Genomic DNA, 20382 nt, shown 5'->3' on the forward strand with positions numbered 1-20382 from the left:
ACTTTGAATCTGGCACTTAAAAATACTAATATCCACAAGTGGAAAGTCCATGTCTTGTACACAGTCAAAATAATAATTCAGAAAAAAAATCTGGCTCTTCCTCAAGGTTATTGATGGTAGCAGAAGCCAATAGTCATGGGCAAGCAAATTAGATTTACTAAACTACAGGTCACTAGTTGAGGGGCTTTTTTATGGGGCTGCTCCAACAGGAGGAAAGCCTAATGTTAGCAAATCTGCTACTATATAATCCCCTCTGTATTAATGCGTTGGCCTTAGCTGCGCTAGGGCTTGTTATCTGTAGATGTGCATGCACACACCTCTGTGGCAAACCCAGTTCATGCAGGTATACAGATCTTTGCTGACTACCCCTTGTGTCTGAAAACCTTGTGCTTGGTGATTTGCATCCTCATAGGTTACATAAAACATAACTGAATGGAAATTATTCTGTCAAAGATTTGGTCCTTATTATTAATAAAATTAATACTAGCTAGCATTTATGTGACATCTAGATTCACCATCACATTTTCAATCATAAAAATATGAAACCAGCTGTCAAGGGCTTTTGAAGGTTTATTTTTGCCTTGATCTGAATTTTTTCTAGGTATTTATTGAATTGCAGGATTTATGTAACTGGGTCTTCTGAAAACTGTATAATAAAGGAGGCTGGTTTTCTGTTAAAGAGCTAGCAGAGAAGGCAGGATGGAATAAAAATGCATCTACTAGAAGCTCATAGGACTTCTGTATCTAAAAAAATGGAGTCAAAACAGTCAAGTTCAGTGTAGTCCGTTTATGATGGTCTAAAAATCTGCTTCTCTCTAACAGCTAAAAGCAAACTCCTGAAACATGTAAATTGTATTTAAATTTTATATATTTGTTATACAAATACAGCACCACTTCACATAATGTCTTGAAATTCTGTTATCTGGATGAATCATCATCCTCCAAAGCTGTTCCTAAGCAGCACGCTGTCCTTGAAAGTGCTTTAAAACAGAGAGCTATAATGAAGCTGGCCTGGGGAGCTGCTGTCTTGTGAAGACAGCTGCTTCTTTAGCACAACTGAACAAAGAGGTGCTTGGACAGGAATTAAAAGGATGCAGGGAGGATTAAGCTAAGTTAAGACCTTCCAGACTGACAGAAAATAAAATTATGACAAGACTGAGTCTGAGGAGATTAATTTCAATGCTGGCAGCCAGAAAAGTGAGATTTGCAGGTGGTGTTTGCTAAGGTGATGAGGGCTAGGAAATATGTTTTGCAATTCCTCACCTCTGTCACAAGTCCTTTTCTTCGTGATTCTCAGGTCGCCGGGGAAAAGTGAGAAAAGTTGCAAATGAAGGCGAAAAGGATTTCTACACTTAGACTCATAAGCAGATTACTATTTTCTACCCTTTTGCATTTTGCCTTCCTCAGACTTCTCAGCCCACAAAGCTCCAAACATCCAGACAGAAAGATGTATTTGTTGTTAATTCCATCATCTTGCTCCAAGTCCTTAGTCACATATTTATTTGCTTTTTTTAAGAGCAATGAAACGGTGGTATCAGTTATCTTTTGAGGATGCACACTGCCATACTTAGTTGAGAGAAGAAACTATGAAGATGCAGACTCTAGTTTCTGAAGTCACTGAAAAGTATCAGTGAATGAAACAAAGGATTTTAATTGTTTTCATTGCACTTCCACATGGCAGTAACTTGTAATACTGCAACTACATAAAAGTAAACTAGGTCCTCCTTTAGTTTCAGTAGAACAAAAGTGTGATTTTGTTTTTTCTCTTTCTTGTTGTTTGGGGTTTTTTTAAATTGCTTCATGCAATATTTACTTGCATTTCTGTAATTTAGAAGGCATGAATACCTGCAAGTCTCCTAATTTTTTAAAATTCCCTCTTCTCTTTTTCAAAGTATACCCTGGTTCCTGAGACACTGTAGTGTGTTGCCATAGCAATCTTTGAGGAGCACTAAGCCTTTGCATTCACAGGACAAGACAGAAGCGGGGTAATTATCAAGAAAAAAATCAATCCTTTTGAGACTTTATTCAAACCTCTGTATTACAGGGCTAGGTTATTTCAGCCAAGGGGGAGGAAGAAGTGGGAGATTTCAACACATTTGTCGTGTGAACTGGAATGTAACTATCCAGGTACGGCACATAACATACACATAATAAATAGGGGTAGAGGGATGGGACACAGGGCTTCTAGGAAAGGATGATTTTGAGATTATCTGGGCTGTTTTAATAGTGGCACACACACAGTCTGCAAGCTACAAATGAAGTATCCTCTCACATGAAAAAGAAAACCTAATTTCCTGCAGAAGCAGGAACAAACAAATCATATCCCAGTCCATTTGGGCCCCTAAACATGAAACTTCTGCAGTTAGTCTGAGTCTTTAATAGTTGAGTTATTCAAATTGTGACAAGATTCTTTTATCCCTTTATCGAGTTCATAGAATTGGACTGCGAATTGTTGAAACATTTAGAAGTTAAAGGGCTTTTTTTATTTACTTGTTTCCCTTATTGCTTTTAGGTCTGGTGCCTTTTAAAGGAATAAAGCATTGTTCAGTAATTCTTTAGCTGCCATTTTAAAAGTAGCATTAATTAACAAAACGAGACACAAATTAGAATGGAGGGATATAAAGATAAACCATGCAAAGTTGCTTGTGAAGCAGTCACATGCTATCTGCAAACCCTGACAACTTTTTTTACCACTGTCTAATTGTTTCAGATGCTGCTTTAGGCTTAACTTGCAGCGGTATTGTGAAAAGGCTTTTCTTAACAAGCTGTGTCAGATTCTGCCTATTGGAAGCTCAGGTGGCAAAACGCAAGACATTTAGCACTCAGATGTCCTTCTCTCCTAATAATAAAAGCTGATGAGTAATGCAGATAGTTTTCTCTTTGCTGCTGGCTTATACTAGAGCACTTGTTAGAGCTGCTATAGGAAAGACCAGGATTTATTTGCTTTATGGTTCATCTGGTAAGTGAGGTGGCATCCAAAAGTTAACCAGACAAAACAGCCTGGCTATTCTGACTACAGTTACTGTCTTTCGTTTCTGTAATATTTCATCATGTTCAGCTTTTGAAGTTGGGCTCCTGGAATGTGGCAAGCTGGACCCTGCTTGCTACAGGTAGCATAGTGGTGCTGTGAGAGGTTTATGTTTTGTCAGATGGTGCCGTTTCTTCAGTGAACATGAATGCAAGTGAAAAAGCATTGATATGAGCAGCATTCATTTTAGATGGGACAATTCTGACCCTGAAAATACTCCTCCTATACCTCAAAAACGAGCAACCAACCTCCTGTCCCCAAACTCTGCCCTGTTAGTCTGTGATTATAGGTGTGCTGCTATTTGCAAGGGAACAAACTTCACTGACCTTATTAGATCTTACTTTCATCATCAACATTTTGATCAACAACTTCAAACGCCTTTGGAGACCTCTCGATGGTACCATATGACCTGGTAAGGGAAAAAAGTCTGTGTTTTGTCCAGTAACTCCCACTGAAATTGTCCTGGTAATGGTCTAAGCAGGTGGAAATGCTGGTTACAGGTTGTAAAGGACCCCAGGAATAAAAGCAGTCTGGAATAAAGGATATTTCTTAAAGACCTTAGATATAATACCTTAAACACATCTTAAATGTAATACCCAGGTCGCTGTATGATCCTGTCACGCTACTTGTCATCATTTATTACTCAGGAGGTGACAAAACTGATCACTGTATTTCCTTTCTGTGTATGACCCTGTTAACGTCTATTACAGACTTTGAAAGAGGTTGCATGTAACAGGTTTAAAATGATTTTTGAAACATCTTGATTTTGAGGACAGTTACTGGAAAGGGCCGGTAGAAGGGCGCATTTTCAGAGGCTGGGCACGTGCCTTTCGCAAAGAAACCGTGCCATGAAACTGCCCCGAAACAGACATAAAGGTGGAGATGTTCACAGCCACTTAAAAGTTTAAGAGAAGTAAACTGGAAAAACATCCCATTTAAATGCTGCAGCCTAGAAATAACCCGTGTTCAGTACTAAACCCGTCACCAACCTCGCAGCCTGCGCCCGCCAGCGGTGCTCGGCGGCGGGAAGGGGCCGCTCGCTCGAAGCGAGGCAACGCTCTGGCGGGAGCGCTGAGGGGAACATGGCGGCCGGGGGCTGTGGGGAGAAGGGGGTGTCCGGGCGCCTCACGGGGGCTGTCAGGAGAATGGGGCATCCACCCGCCTCACGGGGTCTGTGGGGAGAAGCTTGCGGAGGCGGCGCCTCCCGCCACAACGCAGCGGGCCGGACGCGGCGCAGGGGCTCCGCCACCGCCCCCGAGGCGGGGCGGGAGCGGCGGTGCCGCCCTCCCGGTGCCTGCCCCCCTCCCGGTGCCTGCCCCCCTCCCGGTGCCTGCCCCTCGCCGCCGTCCCGGCGAGCCGCCTCCTCGGCGTCGCAGCCGCCCGGGATGGGCGTGAGGAGCGGCGGGCGGCTGCGGGTGCCCGGCGGCGCCGCGGTGGGGGCGCGGACTGCCTTGGGGCGGCGGCACATGGCGGGCGGCTGCTGAGGGGAGGCCCGGTGTGGGCTCCCGCTCCTGGGCAGCGGGGCTGGGACGGTGCCGGGGCGGCAGGCGGCCTGGGAAGGGGGAGAGTGCACCTGTGCGGGAGTAGTGAGGGGCCGAGCCCTGGTGCCGGGCATGGCAGAGACCCTCAGCCCCTGCACCCCGCGGGGCCACTGTCAGGCCAGCATGGGCACCAACACCTCGTCAGCCAACCTGGACACCAATGCCTCCTCGGCTGCCTCTGCGCTGGTGGGCAGCAGCGTGTGGAGGGGCAGGGAGCCCTTCTCCATCTTCACCATCCTCATCCTGACCCTGCTGGTGCTCCTGACCTTGGCCACCTTCCTCTGGAACCTGCTGGTGCTGGCAACAATCTTGCGAGTGAAGGCTTTCCACCGGGTACCCCACAACCTCGTGGCCTCCACAGCAGTGTCAGACGTGCTGGTGGCGGCTCTGGTGATGCCACTGAGCTTGGTGAAGGAGCTGTCGGCTGGGCGGCGGTGGCGGCTGGGCCGGGAGCTGTGCCTCGTGTGGGTCTGTTTCGACGTGCTCTGCTGCACGGCCAGCATCTGGAACGTCACTGCCATTGCCCTGGACCGGTACTGGTCCATCACCCGCCACCTGGAGTACACACTGCTCACCCGCCGCCGCATCTCCAACGTCATGATCGCTCTCACCTGGGCGCTCTCTGCCGCCATCTCCCTCGCCCCCCTTTTTGGCTGGGGGGAGACCTACAGCCCTGAGCAGGAGCGCTGCCAGGTCAGCCAGGAGCCCTCCTACACAATTGTCTCCACTGGCGGGGCTTTCTACCTGCCTCTCTGTGTGGTGCTCTTTGTCTACTGGAAGATCTACAAGGCGGCCAAGTTCCGTGTGGCGGGCCGTAGGAGGAACGTCGTGGTGCCCCTGCCCGAGGCTGCCCAGGTAAGGAGGGGGACATGGGGAGGAGAGCCCCCCGCTGCCTCCCCCAGGCACCTGTGCTCCTGCTTCTTGTCTGGTCCCAGCCATCACCTCTGCCTCAGCGGTTTCAGCACAGCGGGAAGACCAAGATGTGTCCTGGGGCTCTCGTGTGAATTTAGCTCTGTTACAGACCAGCCATGAGTGGTAATTAGCCAGTCAAAAAGCACCATTCTTGGAGAAGATTTCTATCTCATTTTTTTCTTAAGTGTGCCATAAGAGTAAGTGACAGGTGCATTCACTGCCAGTCTGGAGAGCCATTTAAAAATCATCTCTTTAATCTAAATTTGCCATTCCTTAGGGTTTTTTCCTCTTTATTGTTTCACAGTGTTGATAGAGTAAACAAAGACATAAACAGATCCGTAGGTCATGTATAGAATAAATGCACACACATTTTTCTGCCAGTACGGACTTTGTGTGGGATCTGTCAGTGTCTGAATAGATTTTAATCAGCACATTATATACTTTATTTATGTGCTTGTGCTATTTTACATTGAATACTGGGAACATACTGCTCACTGCATAGTATTGAAGCAATGAGCAATGAATTGTTTCTATTTTAAAATCACTGTCTTAAAAAAACAGGTCCTTCTCCTTCTTATCCCAAACATTGCTTGTAATCCCTCAAAGCCCTAGTCATGTGGGAGGTCTCATTCATTTCGGGGATACATGTAGCTGACAGGAAAGCTGTGTCCCTGTGGATGGGTTGGGGTTGGCCCCTTGTGTCCCATTAAGTCAGGCTCTCTGCATGATAACACTGTCACTCATGCCATGTCACCAACGTGCTCGGTAGTGCTCTCTGTAAACTCTCTCTGCCTTCTGGCACATATTCTCACTCCGACCTGTGGAAATGATTCTTTAGAGTATGTTTTTGTGATTGCATGTTGTATTTGCTAAGTCCAGTCCCTTCCCAATAACAAAAGATGAGCTGTGTGGATTTTGGAGATACCTAAAGAGACATGGAACATTTATTTTCAATTGGGGCTAATCTTGCAGAGCCTCACTCTTTTGCTAAATCCCTCTAAATTTGATTTGGAGTCATGGTAGGAAACACGTTATTACAGTCACAAATAAAAGTCTGCAGGTTGTGTCCTCCGATTCTAGCAAGAGATGACAGCACTGGCAATTATATGCAGTCAGACTTGCAGATTTGGATCATAATGTCTTGAGGATGTTTTTAATATAGATTGATTTATGAAGCTGTCTTCTACGCAAAAGCATAAAATGTGTTAGAAAAGATGAGAATGTCTCCTCTAGTGGCATTCTTTTTTTTTTTCCCTATGGCCTTCATCTCCTGGTTTCACCAAATTTCCTTCCAAGTTGTTGTAAGTATGATGAATGTATTGCTTGGAATTAAATGTATGATCTTTCCAAGCACAAAAGCTAACTGAATATTTCTAGTGATTTTGCGTGCTTAATCTTTTGCATACACGCATACTCATACAGGACTAGTTGTTTGGAACCTAAAATTCTGGGAAGCTAAATGAGCTGAGGTGTTGGAGCTTAAGTTTTAGCCTATGCACAGACATGTTGTTGATATGTTGGTTTTAACATGAAAAAAGTCTGGCTCCTAATTGTCATAGTTCTGTCTGCAAAAGCCCTTGCGTGGGCACAGCTAGGCTGGCGGGTAAGTGCTTTATGCTGATGAAGTCTGCGAGCTAGGTTAGGCTACACTGACGAAAGAGCTCCTGTCGGTGTGAGATGAATACTTGTTTTGGAGGGGTTGCCAGCATAGCTGTTACTGCAATACCAGCAAATGCTCAAGCCAGCAGTGATTTCTTATATTTGCAGTGATTGACATACTGACTTCTTTTCTAACAGCTATTCTTGAATCTGCAGTTGGTATATAGTGGCAGCCTTCCCCGTTGTCCCAACAGCTTCCTTTCCTGGCTTAAATAAAAAGACTTGTGATGCACATGCACACCTTTACCCGGCATCTAAAGGAAGAGCTGATGCCCAGCTGCACACGTGTTCATTAAATGAACCCATGAATGAAGGGAGCTGGCATTCAGCATGTGTTTCTTCTCAGCTTCCTTTCTAAGTTAAGAGACTGGGACTTTCTGAGTTTTATCCTGATCCTTTTTAAGCTTACAGGAGCAGCATCCATCTTGTCCACAGGAAAAATGTCAGTTCCTCAGTGAATTCTAGAGAAGAATCTTCAGACACATCACTACTGTTCCTTTGGCAAAACCTGTTTTTTTTTAACATGCAAACACAAAGATGACATTGCCAGGGTATGTGGCGCACCCACTGAGGTGATCCAGCTTTGCTTCTCCACATCCAGGGGTAATAAGGCTGTCAGTATTAGCACTGTCCTCTCTGATGGGACAAATTCTGTTCCACTTACTTTGTCTTACCCATCAAACCACTCTAATTTTCCATTTCTTTCTCATCTAACGTCTCTTGTCTCTCCTACCTCTACTTTCTTTCATCCCTTCCTTCTCTGAGAATGCGCACCTGTCAAGCTCACCCTGCAACATTTTTCTTTTGCCACCATTATTCAGAGTGCAAAGTGCCCTCTGCATCTATGTCAGTTCTCACCTCAGGTGCCCTGTGCTGGTTGATCTGACATCAGGGGGGCTTTCGGCAGCTGGTGCCAAAGACTGGCAGTGTTTCCCAGGCTGGAGGTGAGCAGTAACAGCGGTGATCCTGCTGGGAGAGACGTCTGTGTTGCACTCAAGCATTAGCTGTCACGTAGCCCTGAGTTGGAACTGCGTGCCAGGGCTACGGTTTGTGGCCTGATGTATACACAGCAGTAGCTGGTTCGTACCAGCAAGTTAATTTAATGAGGAAAAGGTTTGAGGTCATAGTACTCATATGCCAGAAGAAATGCCTTGAAGAAACTGAAGCAGCAAGTGGAACAATCATGATGATAGAGTCATGTTTTTGCCACAGTGGTTTTCAGTCAACAGAGCCAGGTGCCAAAATGCTTTACAGGTTGCTGCTCTGTGTGTGTGTGTATATATATACATACATACATATATACACACACACACAGAGCAGTTCTGTCTGAGTTGAGAGTTGGAATACATATGTTCTGTTTCTGTCCTCTTATAGAGGTGCTGAATAGAAAAGTTACAAAATAAGTATTTTGGGTTGGTTTTGGTTAAAATGTTATTTCTGTTTTTGAAAAACACTTCGAAGTATTTGAAAACAATGTGAGGGAGATGGACGTGAAACATCTGAGGTGCTTCTAGTTTTAATGAGACCTTGTTTCTTACTTTCCCTTGAAACAAAAATATTGCTTAATTGGGACCTTAAATTAGACTGGTGCTTGTATAATTATTTGTTTGCTAATTATGAAACTCCTTAAAAAGTGAATCCTACAGTCAGTACTGATGTGAGTGATCCTCCTAAAATATCAAGTGACATACCATCACAGAGAGAGCTATACTCTGTCACACCTTGAGGACAGTAGGTAATAATTCTCTCTGTAAACAGTCCAATTGAAATAAATGAGACTGCTTGAAAAACAGCAGACGCTGCTGGATAGTGCTCTTTTAAATCAATGAAGTAACTTGTAGCGTGGGTTTTGCCCAGCAAAACCAAGGATGGCAGAATCTGGATGTCAGGGTTACTTACACGTAGTAATTGCAGAGTCAGGATTAAACTTCCATGTGAAGAGTTATAAATCAAATTCTGTTGATGGTTGAGGGTTTTTTTGTTTGGTTGTTGTATTTTTTTCTTTCTCTCTTCTCAAAGTACCTTGTATAGTGGATGAGTAACGAGGCCTGATCCAAACCTTTTTGGATCAGTTTCATGAGAGTCCTTCCCACTTTAGACAGTATCAGGTCCCAGAGCTCCATCGGTGCAGTGCTATTCTGCACCCTGGCCTGTTCAGCCTCTCCAACCCACGTAACCAGCCATGGCAGCAAGGGAGGGAAAACAGCTTCTCCTTCTCTGAAGGAGTCGCAGTTCTTATTTCTGCCTCTGGTAGTACAAGTAGAAGAGATGGGTCAGGAAACAAAGCGCAACTGCCCAGAAGGGTGGCAGTAGGTGTCAAATAGGAGAAAAGTGAGGAAGAAGAGCGGAGGGGCTAGTGATTTCCTGGGAGAAATACAGAGCTGTTCTGCTTACAGCAGAGGCAAATCCTGTGAGGGGAAGCAGGTGTTCTTTTCCCTACCAAATGTGCTGTTTGTCATATTGGTGGTGTCTTCTACGAGAAAGTGTAGACATTCCTACATTTTGATCCTTTGCTGTGCATTTCAGTTTCTCATGTTCTTGTTCAATGAGCAAGAAGCATGTCAAAGCTGCACTGAGGCAGTAATGGTCTTTGCTGAATCACGCTGTAATAGGCAGAACTCTGATTTTGTGGTAGTAAGCCAGATTTGATTGATGTTTACAATCTTTACTGTTGTTTTGTTATTGCAGGCCCTGGAGGTACAGTACAAACACATACACGGTACCTGTGTGAAGGACCAGTAATAACAATCATTAAAGCTATAAGGAACGCTTTAAGTCAAGGGATTTCTTCAGAAGCTCCTTGGTGGCATGTTTTCTATAACACTGCTAGGAATGCAGGAATTGGGAATGTGCAGCTCTAGGAACATACAGCCTTTCAGTAGCAGTAAATTACTGGGAACAGACAACAGAAGTGGCATTGAACTGTAACTGCTGATCAACGTACAGAAGAATAAATTCTGAAGCTAAAACCAAACTCCTTTGTGTCCGTAGAAGAATTTGTACTTGAGAGCTCTTTTCCTTCATTTAACACTCTTTATGATACTCTCAGTGGAAAGCGGTCATCTCTGCACTTTTCAGAGCCCGTTTTCCTGGAAATAGCCGATTTCACGAATTCAGAACTTAATTCTGGCCTCAGAGTAGCAGTCCTTTCATACCAGCTTTTTTCCCCACTGCTCCCGACTCGCAGGTCCTGGAGCAGTGCCTGGCGGATGGAAGGAAATCCGTGCCTGAGGCATGGTGTGGTGCTAGCCATCGAGTGAGCAGCGTGCAACACTGTGCAGAGATGCTCACATATGAGAGGTGTCCCCACTAATAAACTAAGGCATCTTCACAGATTGCTTTAATTTACAGTCTGTGACCACCTTTTCCCCTGTCACAGCCTGCTCGCTAGCACTCATCAGTAGGCCCAAAAGGGGGGGAAAGATTTTATGTTGGGCTTGTCCTTTGTTCCATGTGCCACAGGGATAATGGTCAGGTATTGTGACTTACGTTAGAAACGGGAGTCATGCAAAGCCTCTAGGATTGCCACTGGAAACCGCAGATTTGGTATAGTCAGAGCTCTGTTTAGTTCAAGAAAATCGCAACTGGCAAAGCTGCAAAGCAGCTACCTAATCTTTTTGGCCTGTGCTCTTGTTCAGACAATGCCAGATTACAGTGGGTTACCCCATAGTCTGCACAAGGGGGGAATCCTGTAGCGCGGTTCCCCCTCCAGTGCTGTGTACCACAACAGTGTTTGCCTACAACAGACTAATTTACTTTCCATGTACTCGGTGTGGGTTGGCTTATCGCAAACAGCCTTGACAACATAGTCTTGGGGGCTGGTAGCAAGGGTAAGATTGCATCAATCAGGCCAGGGAGACGAGTCAGGTCTGCAGCAAATCATATAGACAGTAATAAAAATAAAAAAATTTGAAATTTTAATGAAAGGTTGGACTTTCTCAGCTTTGCAGTCTGCACTGATACATATTTTTCTGATATGAACAGCACTTCAAATTAAATTTGTGTTTAACTTTAAAAATGCAGTGGCCTTGTCCCCTGATGAATCAGTCCCCACAGCAGGGATGAGATGAGATGCTGGCAGTCCTGTAATAGGAGAGGGAGCACAGTACCGCAAAGCCGATGCATTTACAGAGGCACTGAGCACAGGAGCCTTGAGCACAGGGCCTTGCTTGAAGCCCTGTGTAAAGCCTGGTCTCTTTTGTGACAGTACAAGCCGGGAGCAGCTGGCCAGTGGGTCACAGGTCTGCCAAGTGGCAGCGCTCATGCTGGGGGCTGGCACTTGGAACGGTATCCCATGCTGGGAATGCCTGAGAGGCAGGCGTTGTGGTGGGCAAGCCTGATGGAGAGCCAGGTGAGCGCAGGTCATTCACAGCATGTGTGGCCAGTCAGCTGGAAACAATGTACGGGGTGACCATTAGATACTGATGGTCATGGACAGCTGAGCTTTCGTACAGCTTCCATGGTGTAAATGCTTGTCTAAGTCTTGTTGAAGGCACAGGCTGAAGGACCTTGTTGAGCAGGGATACTAGTTACCTTTTCAAGAACATTTTGTGTATCCTTTTCAAAGGATTTCGTATGGAAAATTGAAGCAAAATATCTCTAGTCTGCCAGGGATATTTACACAGTTTACGTAATGGAAGGTTCCGTAAGAGATCACATTATTTTTCCTGAAGCACCAGGCTGCTATTTGCACTTTTATTATTATTACCATTATTACAACATTATTCAGAAGTCCCAGGCAGAACTAGTTAAAAAAAAAAAACCAACAACAAAAAAACAGCTGTGATAACAGAGAAAGTAGAAATTAGGTAGATAGGAAGACAACTGCTGTCCTGCAATTTATAAAGTTACCATGATGTATTTTCACTTGCTGTTTAGTATTCAGAGGCCTGATCTAACAACCGGTGGAGCTTGTGAAAACAACTCTGATTTCAGTAGGAGCTTGACCGGGCTATAAATGCATACTTCATTAGGGAAAACACCTGAGGATTCTTCTATCAAAATAAATTAAATAACTTTTTCTCACAACATGTAATTAAGTGATAAAAGATTCTGCAGTTCAATCAGCAGCCTTCTAAAACCTGAAGTACTGAGAAGAAAAGGCTCTGATTTGGTAATGGCACACTGCAAGCTCTACCTTTTGAGTAAGAGTTGGAAGTTAAATATAGTACCAAACTATGCCCGATGCTAGTGACAAAGTCCTTTGCATGCCTCTTCCCAAGAGGCATACTTATGTAGCTATTCCTCAGGGCTAAGATGTAGTATTTCAGGGTTGCCTGTCACAAATTTGTCCTCGTGTCATACATTCATCCCTTTTTGCAGAGTGTGATTAAGGATGTGCAGAACAAGTCCTTCTGCAGACAAATGGTGTGATCCTTGCTACATGAGGGGTGTCCCATTTTAATTGTCAGGACAGATGTGATTTTCATTTTCCTCCATTATTTGCCTGCGCCCATAATCTGCTGCTCTTACATTCTGCAGCCATGTCTGATGTCTGAGGGTGAAGACAGGGCTATCCATCTTGAAGAGTGATTGTCTAGCCATTGCCAGCGCTTCCCTCTCTACGTTGCTGTGCTCATATTAAATAGAGGCTCTCCATCTATTACATGGCTTGCAGAAAGGTGGCGCGTGCACGTGGAGTATGTGGCTAATTTAACAAGGAGCCGTCTTTGGAGAGGTGTCAAAGTCTTGCAGTGCCTGTGAATTATCGCTTAGGCAAATTTTAGAGCCTCAGGTTGCATCCTTAAACTGTTTCTTTTATTGTGCTGTCTTTGTAACTGTAGTGCCTAGAACTTTAAACTCGCGGATACTTTAATCTTCACACTAAAATCACAAGGGATTATCTTTTTCTGGATAGACTTAAAGCACATTAGTAACTCGTGTGCAGAACCTTTTTGCCACAGTCTCGCTGCCACCCAGAGCACTGTGCCACACTCACCATGCAGATGAATGTCTTGCCCTTGGCAAGAGAGGAGACAAGAAGCGCCGTTGGCAGCCTGGAATAGCTGATGTTTTCCCCTCTCTTGCGTAACTTCTGTTGAGGCCAGAGTTTGAAGGGAAGGCTGACTGAAATGGTGTTTTTCTGGCAATGGAGTACTTTTTGTGAGAATACCAAGTAGATGTAAGTGAAATAAAGGACAGGGGACAGAAGAGAAAATGAGGACCGGAAAATGCTGCTTGTCCAGCAAAGCTGTTCTTTGATTGCTACCTGAGTATGTCATAAGCTAATTCAAAACGGTGGCACAGTGCCAATGGGACGTCATTTCAGGCCCATCCTTATGTCCCATTGTCATATACTGCGTTGGCACCATGACCAGGCTGCAGCTGGTGCGACACACTGCTCTGTCCCTCTCCAGGAGGGGGAAGTGCCCGCGATGAGATAGCCTCTGTCAAGGAAGAGCAGAAGGCACCCAAGTTCTTTCTTTCATAAGGGACTCTTCTTGATGGGTTTACTTTCCACTGAAATATTTATGAAGTTTTGAATTTTATTTCAGGCATTTATGATTTTTGGGGGGTAATGAAATATTGGCATTTTTCTTAAAACTTTCTTATAATTGAAATACCATTCTTTCATTAAAAAAGGTTTGGACAGAAAAATATTCCTGCTGATTTAGCCGAGGTTTTGAGGGTATGCTCTGGCCCTTCTGCAGAACAAATGGTAGTGCCAAGCTCCTGCACCCACCACGGATGGGAGTTTTGAGCTCTGCGTCCAGGCAGTGAAGCTGAAGAAAATAGCTTTATCTTGTAGTCAACGAGCGGGCATTTGTTGCCAGTCTCTCCCTAATACCTTTGGGAAATGACCCAAAGGGCCTGCAGTGGAATGAAATTCATTCTCTAAAGGTCACATAGCAGTGTAAGAGAGTCTAGTTTAGGGACAAGCAGAAGACACATGCCTGTGTTAGCCTTCCTTAACAACCTGATTTCCCACTAGGTATCAAGGCATCCAATAAAATAAACTAAAAAAGAATGCCCACAACACACACGGCATCCGTTACTCTTTATTTAGCTTTGTCAGTCACACTCAGCAGCTTTTCCAGCATAATGAGAAGCCTGGTAATTTTGGCACTCTGAGGCATTTTCTTTCTTTCAGCACGGAAGGAACAGAGTTGGGGCCCTTTGTGGTAGGTGCGCAGATGTCGTGCTGTCATTTAAAAGTAATACTTCACTGAAACAAATTGTGTCAGTAAGAACCCATGTTTGCTTTTGTTTCGAGGTGAAGGAAGCTTCGCATGAACCACAGATGGTGTTTACAGCTCGTCATGCAGCTATCGCTTTCCAGACAGATGGAGAAACGTGGAGAGAACAGAAAGAGAAAAAGGCAGCTCTGATGGTTGGCATCTTAATTGGAGTTTTTGTACTGTGCTGGATCCCTTTCTTCATCACAGAATTAATAAGTCCCCTCTGTTCCTGCAACATCCCACCTGTTTGGAAAAGCATCTTTCTTTGGCTTGGCTACTCCAATTCTTTCTTTAATCCTCTCATTTATACAGCATTTAACAAAAATTACAACAATGCCTTCAAGAACCTTTTTGTAAAGCAGAGGTAAGAGGGGACACGGAGGAGAAGATGATGCCTTTACTCCATAATACAGAGATTCCTTGAGGGAAACATGCCTGTGGTATGTACAGTTTTCATGCGCAAGAGCTACTTGATTTAGGAACAATGACAAAAAAGATGGAAGATGTTTGGATATAAACCTACTGACAGTTTACAGTTCCCCCTCGGAAATACACGCTGCTCTGGGATTTGGCAAAGAAGACAGAAGCAGTGAATACCTCCCATCTGCTTTTTCAATCAACGTCTGTTAAGGTCTGCAAGCGAAGCAGTGTGTGTGTCCAACACCACGACTGTCAGATCTAGCCGGACTGATCTCATCTAATCAGCTACAGGTGCCATTCTGTAGCTCGCTCGTTGTTAGTAAAGGCACCAGTGGGAACTGCTAATTGAGCAATACTGAAATGTTTGTGGTATGGGCAGGATGCTGGCTTCATTTCTGAGATTTATTTGGAAGCGAATAAACATGCTGTATTCAATCAGCTGTTGAATTGATGTGAAATTAAAATGGATGGCTAAGCAGCTCAAAAACAAGCCCTAGTATGATTGAAGGGCTGCGTGTTCTCTAGCGAGCACCAGTCCTTGATGGGAAGTCTCGGTGAAGTGCAGGTCACTTATGTCCCCTGGGGGTAAGTGAAATTTTAAAGCCAAGTGTAAAATTACTCAGAGCTACTGAGAATGTGCTTGCGCCCGCTTGCACAGGAGGAGGATCTAGCGTGGAGTTTTCACCTGCGTTGTACTCTCTCACTCCGCAGGGCTCAGGCTCTCCCTGTTTTCTGAAACCCAGGTAAGCTCAAGATCGGCACCCATTTCCTCCACATGAAGGGGGCCCGTATGCATTATTATTTAATTCCACCATAAAACTGAGCATGCGTTTGTGTTACAAACACCAAACGTATTCAATCACCAGGTTTGCTGGCAGCAACACATGGCTGCGAGTGGTATGTGAGTATCTGCACTGCGCTGCCTGGGGTCCTTGTGCCATAAATGTTGTGCCTGAGTAAATTCCACAGTTTAGAATCATAGAAGTCATAGAACCATTAAGTTTGGAAAAGACCTCTAGGATCATCAAGTCCAACTGCCAACCCAACACCACTATGTCTCCTAAACCATGCCCTGAAGTGCCACGTCTACATGTTTTTTGAACACCTCCAGGGATGGTGACTCCACCACCTCTCTGGGCAGCCTCTTCCAATGCCTGGCCACTCTTTCAGAGAAGAGACTTTTCCCAACAGCCAACCTAAACCTTCCCTGAAGGGATTGTCATGAAAGCATGCCCTGAGTGCATTTGTCAGCTCGCATCAGCTTCCTCCTAGTGTAAGAAAGGTATTGATGCCATCAGCTCTAAGTGACTCCAAAAACTCCAAAGCCTTAAATTGTTTTTCTGAGATCTAACAAACACTCCTGTCCCAACAATATATACATAAATAAATTAATTATTTGCAGGCATTCTGCCAAGTCTCTTCCTCTCCATATTTGTTCCGCTGGTGGGTTATACTTCCTCCCCTTCCCTGAGGAGGGATGCTGATAGCATCTCTGAGTAGTTCTGGCGTGGCAGCTTTTAACTGACATGGAGTCCCAGCACCCTCAACCATCTCCTCCTGAAGCTTTAGGTACTCTAAGGGCAAAACATCACAGCTCCGATGGGGCTGGGCGACATCGCAGCTTCTTTTGAAGCTGAGGTTTGACCTTTTACGCTGCCTTTCTCTGCCAGTTCTGTGCTTGCTGCTGCTTAAGCAACTCTGATTCAACGCGTGCCCCCAGGCAAACACCACAAAAACTGCACGGAATGACTAAAAGTCATCATTTTCAGCTCCAGCAATGGACACCTCGGGCATCTCGATCTCACTGCAGTGCGTCACGCTCGGCCTCGTCGCTGACCGGTACCACGCAGCGCCCACCAAGGCCTCTCGCAGGCACTGGCCGCTCGGTGTGTTGCCACCAGCTGGGGGCCGACATCCTTAGCAGCCGTGTCGGAGAGGGGTTATCGCGTAGCTTGCGTATGCTGAAAAACAAAAACAAAAAATGAAGCAGCCTTTACTTGCTTAATTTTAAAGCAGATTTTACTGCACCCTAGCGTAAAATGGCAAGTTCTAGCTCCTTCCTAAATAAGTGAGTTAAAGAAACGCTCTCAAAGCACTCAGCCCTCCAGTTCCTCAAGGGGCCCGCCCGCCTCATCTCCCCAGCACGGATTGTGGTGAGAGCAGGCGCGGCCGTGCTTCACACCCTGCGGTACTGAGAAATTCCGGTGTGGCTTGCTGTGGCTGCAGCCGCCTCTGTATCTTATGTACCCACTTCTCCTCTCAATTTCAATGGGAACTGAGAAATTTTAATAATCTAGAATTTCAAAAAGTTGTTAGTGACTCAGACTTTTAAATGCCAACAGTTGCTTAATAACTCTTCCCCTTGTGAATCTCAATTTGCCTGTATATTGAATAGCTACTGTTTAAAGTCGTGTTTGGAGGCTTAATTAAACCAGAAGGAAGACACATATGTAAGAATCTAAAAGTTACTAAAACCTGTGGGTCTTATTCAGAACCACTAATGAATTTTTCAAGTGAATCGGATTTTTCATCTAAGTAACTGCTCTAAAAACCTTAAAATCCCACCAGATGACCTGGAAGGGGGAAAAAATGAAGCGGCCTTCTTAAGCTGGCTGTTGAAGAACATAAAAATCTGCTTGTGGCCACTCCTGACGTCTCCACCGATCCCACTTAGGCCCAGCTTGAGCGCCTGTGAGACAAGCTGTACCCGTGCGCAGGGCCAGTTACCAAGCCCGCTGCACCGACGTTAAGGCCCAGCGCAGCCTGTGGCTGCTGCCGCAGCAGCGAGAGCTTTGCTCCGACTCTAAGTGCAGCTGACTGGAGAACCGCCAGGCTCCGGTTCTGGTGCAGGAACCCTCCCGAGAAGCAACACAGACTTTGGGGTACGTGTGGCCATAGCTTGGCAGCTGGGACTTGAGAAAACACGTAAAGCCAGAAGGCTCCTGTGCAGTTCAGCGTAGCCACACGCTTGCACTGGTATTACTGCCAGTGCTGAAGCTGCAGCAGGGCTGCCTTCAGCTAGCCCGAGAGCTGGTAACAGGGCTACGGCTGTAGCATACAACGAGGCTCTCCACCTCCTCAAAGATGGATTTGGCTTCCTTAAGAGGTGAATCTGAGCCGCTGTAATTTTACTGTGAGAAGCTCTCAAGATAACTAGGTTAGCGCTCTGCCCACCCAGGCAGCTGTGACAGCAGTGAGTTGTTACAGAACAACGGGCTTCCACTGAAAGCAGCCTGGCTTCGCGCTCGCCCCGAGGAGACGAGAAACAAGTGGAGCTTTCATCTCATTACAGCACAGTTTTAGAAAGCTCTCAACAAAAACCACCTCCTCGCACTGGCTGTGTGCACAGCGCATTTAGAAGAGCAGCGGCACATATTCAGGATTTAAAGTCCTGGATTTTAGTCACATGGAATCTGAGCTTAGCAAGGGGGGGAAGAAATGCGTTACCTGGGGTTATGGCCTAACCTGCCGGATGCTGCTTCCCGCTTAAAGCCAGAAAAGGCGTTTCCGTCCCCTGGCCCTCCGCACGGCCAGCCCAGCCTTTCGCCCACCCACCGTGTGCCCACGCCCGTGCAATGGGAGCGTAACTGCCGGAGAGTCATCAACCTTGATTATAAAAAACTTGGAACTGTGGATAATTTTCTACCTCCCTTGGTACTTTATTTCTGTGATTAACTACTCTCACTATTAAAACTTGCAACTTTAATTGAAAAAAGAGGAGAGAGTCAAATCAGGCATGTGAGCATTCCTCTTCCTGGCACTTCACGAGTTTAGATCTGACGTTACTGCTGTGTTGTTATCCTCGGCTTCAAGACCTACCAAAGGAATTATGGAAGGTACCACTCCCAGGTGAACTAAGATAAATGATACAGTCTCTTGAATACCCAGAAAGAAAAAAAAAAAATAAAATCAGCTGTTCTAAAGAAACATCATCTGGCAGTGCTTAGACAGAAGTTGCCAGTTTGGAGTACATCAGTCATCTCTGCCTGTACGCTGGTTTTATTTCCTGACACTGATTCTGCTCCTAGAACTCCTCACCGGAGATCATTGCTCAGCACAAAGGCATCGCTGTCTCCTGCAGCAAGGCTCTGAGAGCCCTGCAGACACCCTGAAATTAAGGCCTCCGCTTGTTGTGCTGCTGGAATCAACAGCTTGGGCAGAAATCAAAGAGCTTTGGAAGATGAATGTGAACAGAAAATTGCAAATGGCTTTCTGTGCTCCTCCTCACTCCATGAAACCCATGTCCACGCTACAGCTTCCACTATGAAAGCTCTTCAGTAATTTACTGCTGTACCCAGGAGCTTTGGATCTGCCAGCCCCACCTCAGTCTTTGCTTCTAAATCGCTGTTTTACATGAGAATTCCCAAACCCTTCCTACATGAAGATCGATGCAAAAAGATGAAGGGTTTGGCCCTGAGAACACACAGTGGCAACCCCTGCGAGCAGTGCCCCCCTAAGCTAGCCTACACCATGGTCACCAAGAAACGAGGCAGGAGCGGCAGCCGAGGAGGGGAACGCGCTGCTGGGGCGAAGTGGCCATGAGCCCCGCCAGGTGCAGAGGCAGCGCCTGCCCCGAGCGCCAGGGCCCAGAGCCATAGCAGCTCCGACGCCGGCCGGCCGAGTGCGCACAGCCTGCCGCCGTGGCACGAATAAACAGGCCTGCAGTCACGAATTTTTCTTAGGTAAAAGGCTATCGTAAGAGTATGTCATCCACCACCCAAACGAGTATGATTTGTGTATCACCTCGTACGTGTGTCCTACTTACATGCCTAATTTAGCAAAGCTGGCGCTGAGGAGGCGGCACCAGCAAATCACAGTTCTTCAGCTGCCTGTTCGCATGAGCACCAGCAGCTATACGGAGTGGGACCTAAAAGCAGTAATACCCTTTCTCTCATGCAAGAACTTTTATGTTTCTAAAGACATTTCTTTAATGTTTTGCTGTCTCCTAGAGGGCTGGGTATACCTGTGCCATGACGTCTCCAGACAAAAAAAAGAGCATAAAGAGTACAACGTCCTACACATGCCATTTACTTCTCCCCCATCAAATACTGTTTGGTTCAGGAACCTACACCCTAAGGTCACTTCAATAAGCAGGTTTTTCATGAAATAAAGAGGAAGATCAGAAGAAAGGTTAATGAAAATATTGGTCACATTTTAACTTGCCTTCCAAGATTTTCTTTCATTCAACTCAGCAGTGACTTGGTGCAGCCCAGCACCCCTTTTGATATACTGAAACAAAAAGATTGTCTGGACTTTGTCATGCTTGGATTAGGCGTATGTCACTGATTTCACTCTCAAAAGATATTTTACAAGTGCACCTGTGGAACTGCACTTAAAGAAAGCTGTCACAGTCAAAAAGGTAAGTCTGTGCCTTAAGTTCAGAGACTGTCTCAGCTTCTGAAACAAAGAGCAGACTTACTTTGCAGTAGTTTATTCATCATCAGAGCGAAATAATTACATTTATTGAAATGTAAATTAAAGCTCTGAGCAGGCTCTATCAAACAAAAAAAAGTTTTGCCGCAAGTCCTGTAAATGTTATTTTACAAGCCTGGTAATAGATGAATTGAGGGCGAAATCTTTCTCTTTAAACAGTCAAAGAAATCCAGCAATACTGAAGTAAAATTCCAAGAAACTCCTAGCTCCT

At 45.5% G+C, this 20382-nt stretch overlaps 2 protein-coding genes across 2 annotated transcripts in view; one reads left to right on the plus strand and one right to left on the minus strand.

The window, feature by feature from the left end:
- Positions 1 to 4311: 4311 nt before the first annotated feature.
- LOC135313345 (5-hydroxytryptamine receptor 5A-like) lies at positions 4312 to 15173 on the plus strand. Its single transcript, XM_064451113.1, has 2 exons — positions 4312 to 5424; positions 14354 to 15173. The coding sequence occupies exons 1-2, from the start codon at positions 4642 to 4644 to the stop codon at positions 14684 to 14686; spliced, it is 1116 nt and encodes a 371-aa protein (XP_064307183.1). The 5' UTR covers positions 4312 to 4641; the 3' UTR covers positions 14687 to 15173.
- A 139-nt stretch (positions 15174 to 15312) lies between these two features.
- Positions 15313 to 20382, minus strand: part of CCDC93 (coiled-coil domain containing 93) — a 61636-nt gene continuing 56566 nt past the window's right edge. Inside the window, exon 24 of the transcript XR_010372974.1 lies at positions 15313 to 16699. The gene's annotated coding sequence lies outside the window, so the exon portion shown is untranslated. The remainder of the gene's footprint in view (positions 16700 to 20382) is intronic.

The sequence above is a fragment of the Phalacrocorax carbo genome, chromosome 5 (assembly GCF_963921805.1).
Source record: "Phalacrocorax carbo chromosome 5, bPhaCar2.1, whole genome shotgun sequence".
NCBI lineage: Eukaryota > Metazoa > Chordata > Aves > Suliformes > Phalacrocoracidae > Phalacrocorax > Phalacrocorax carbo.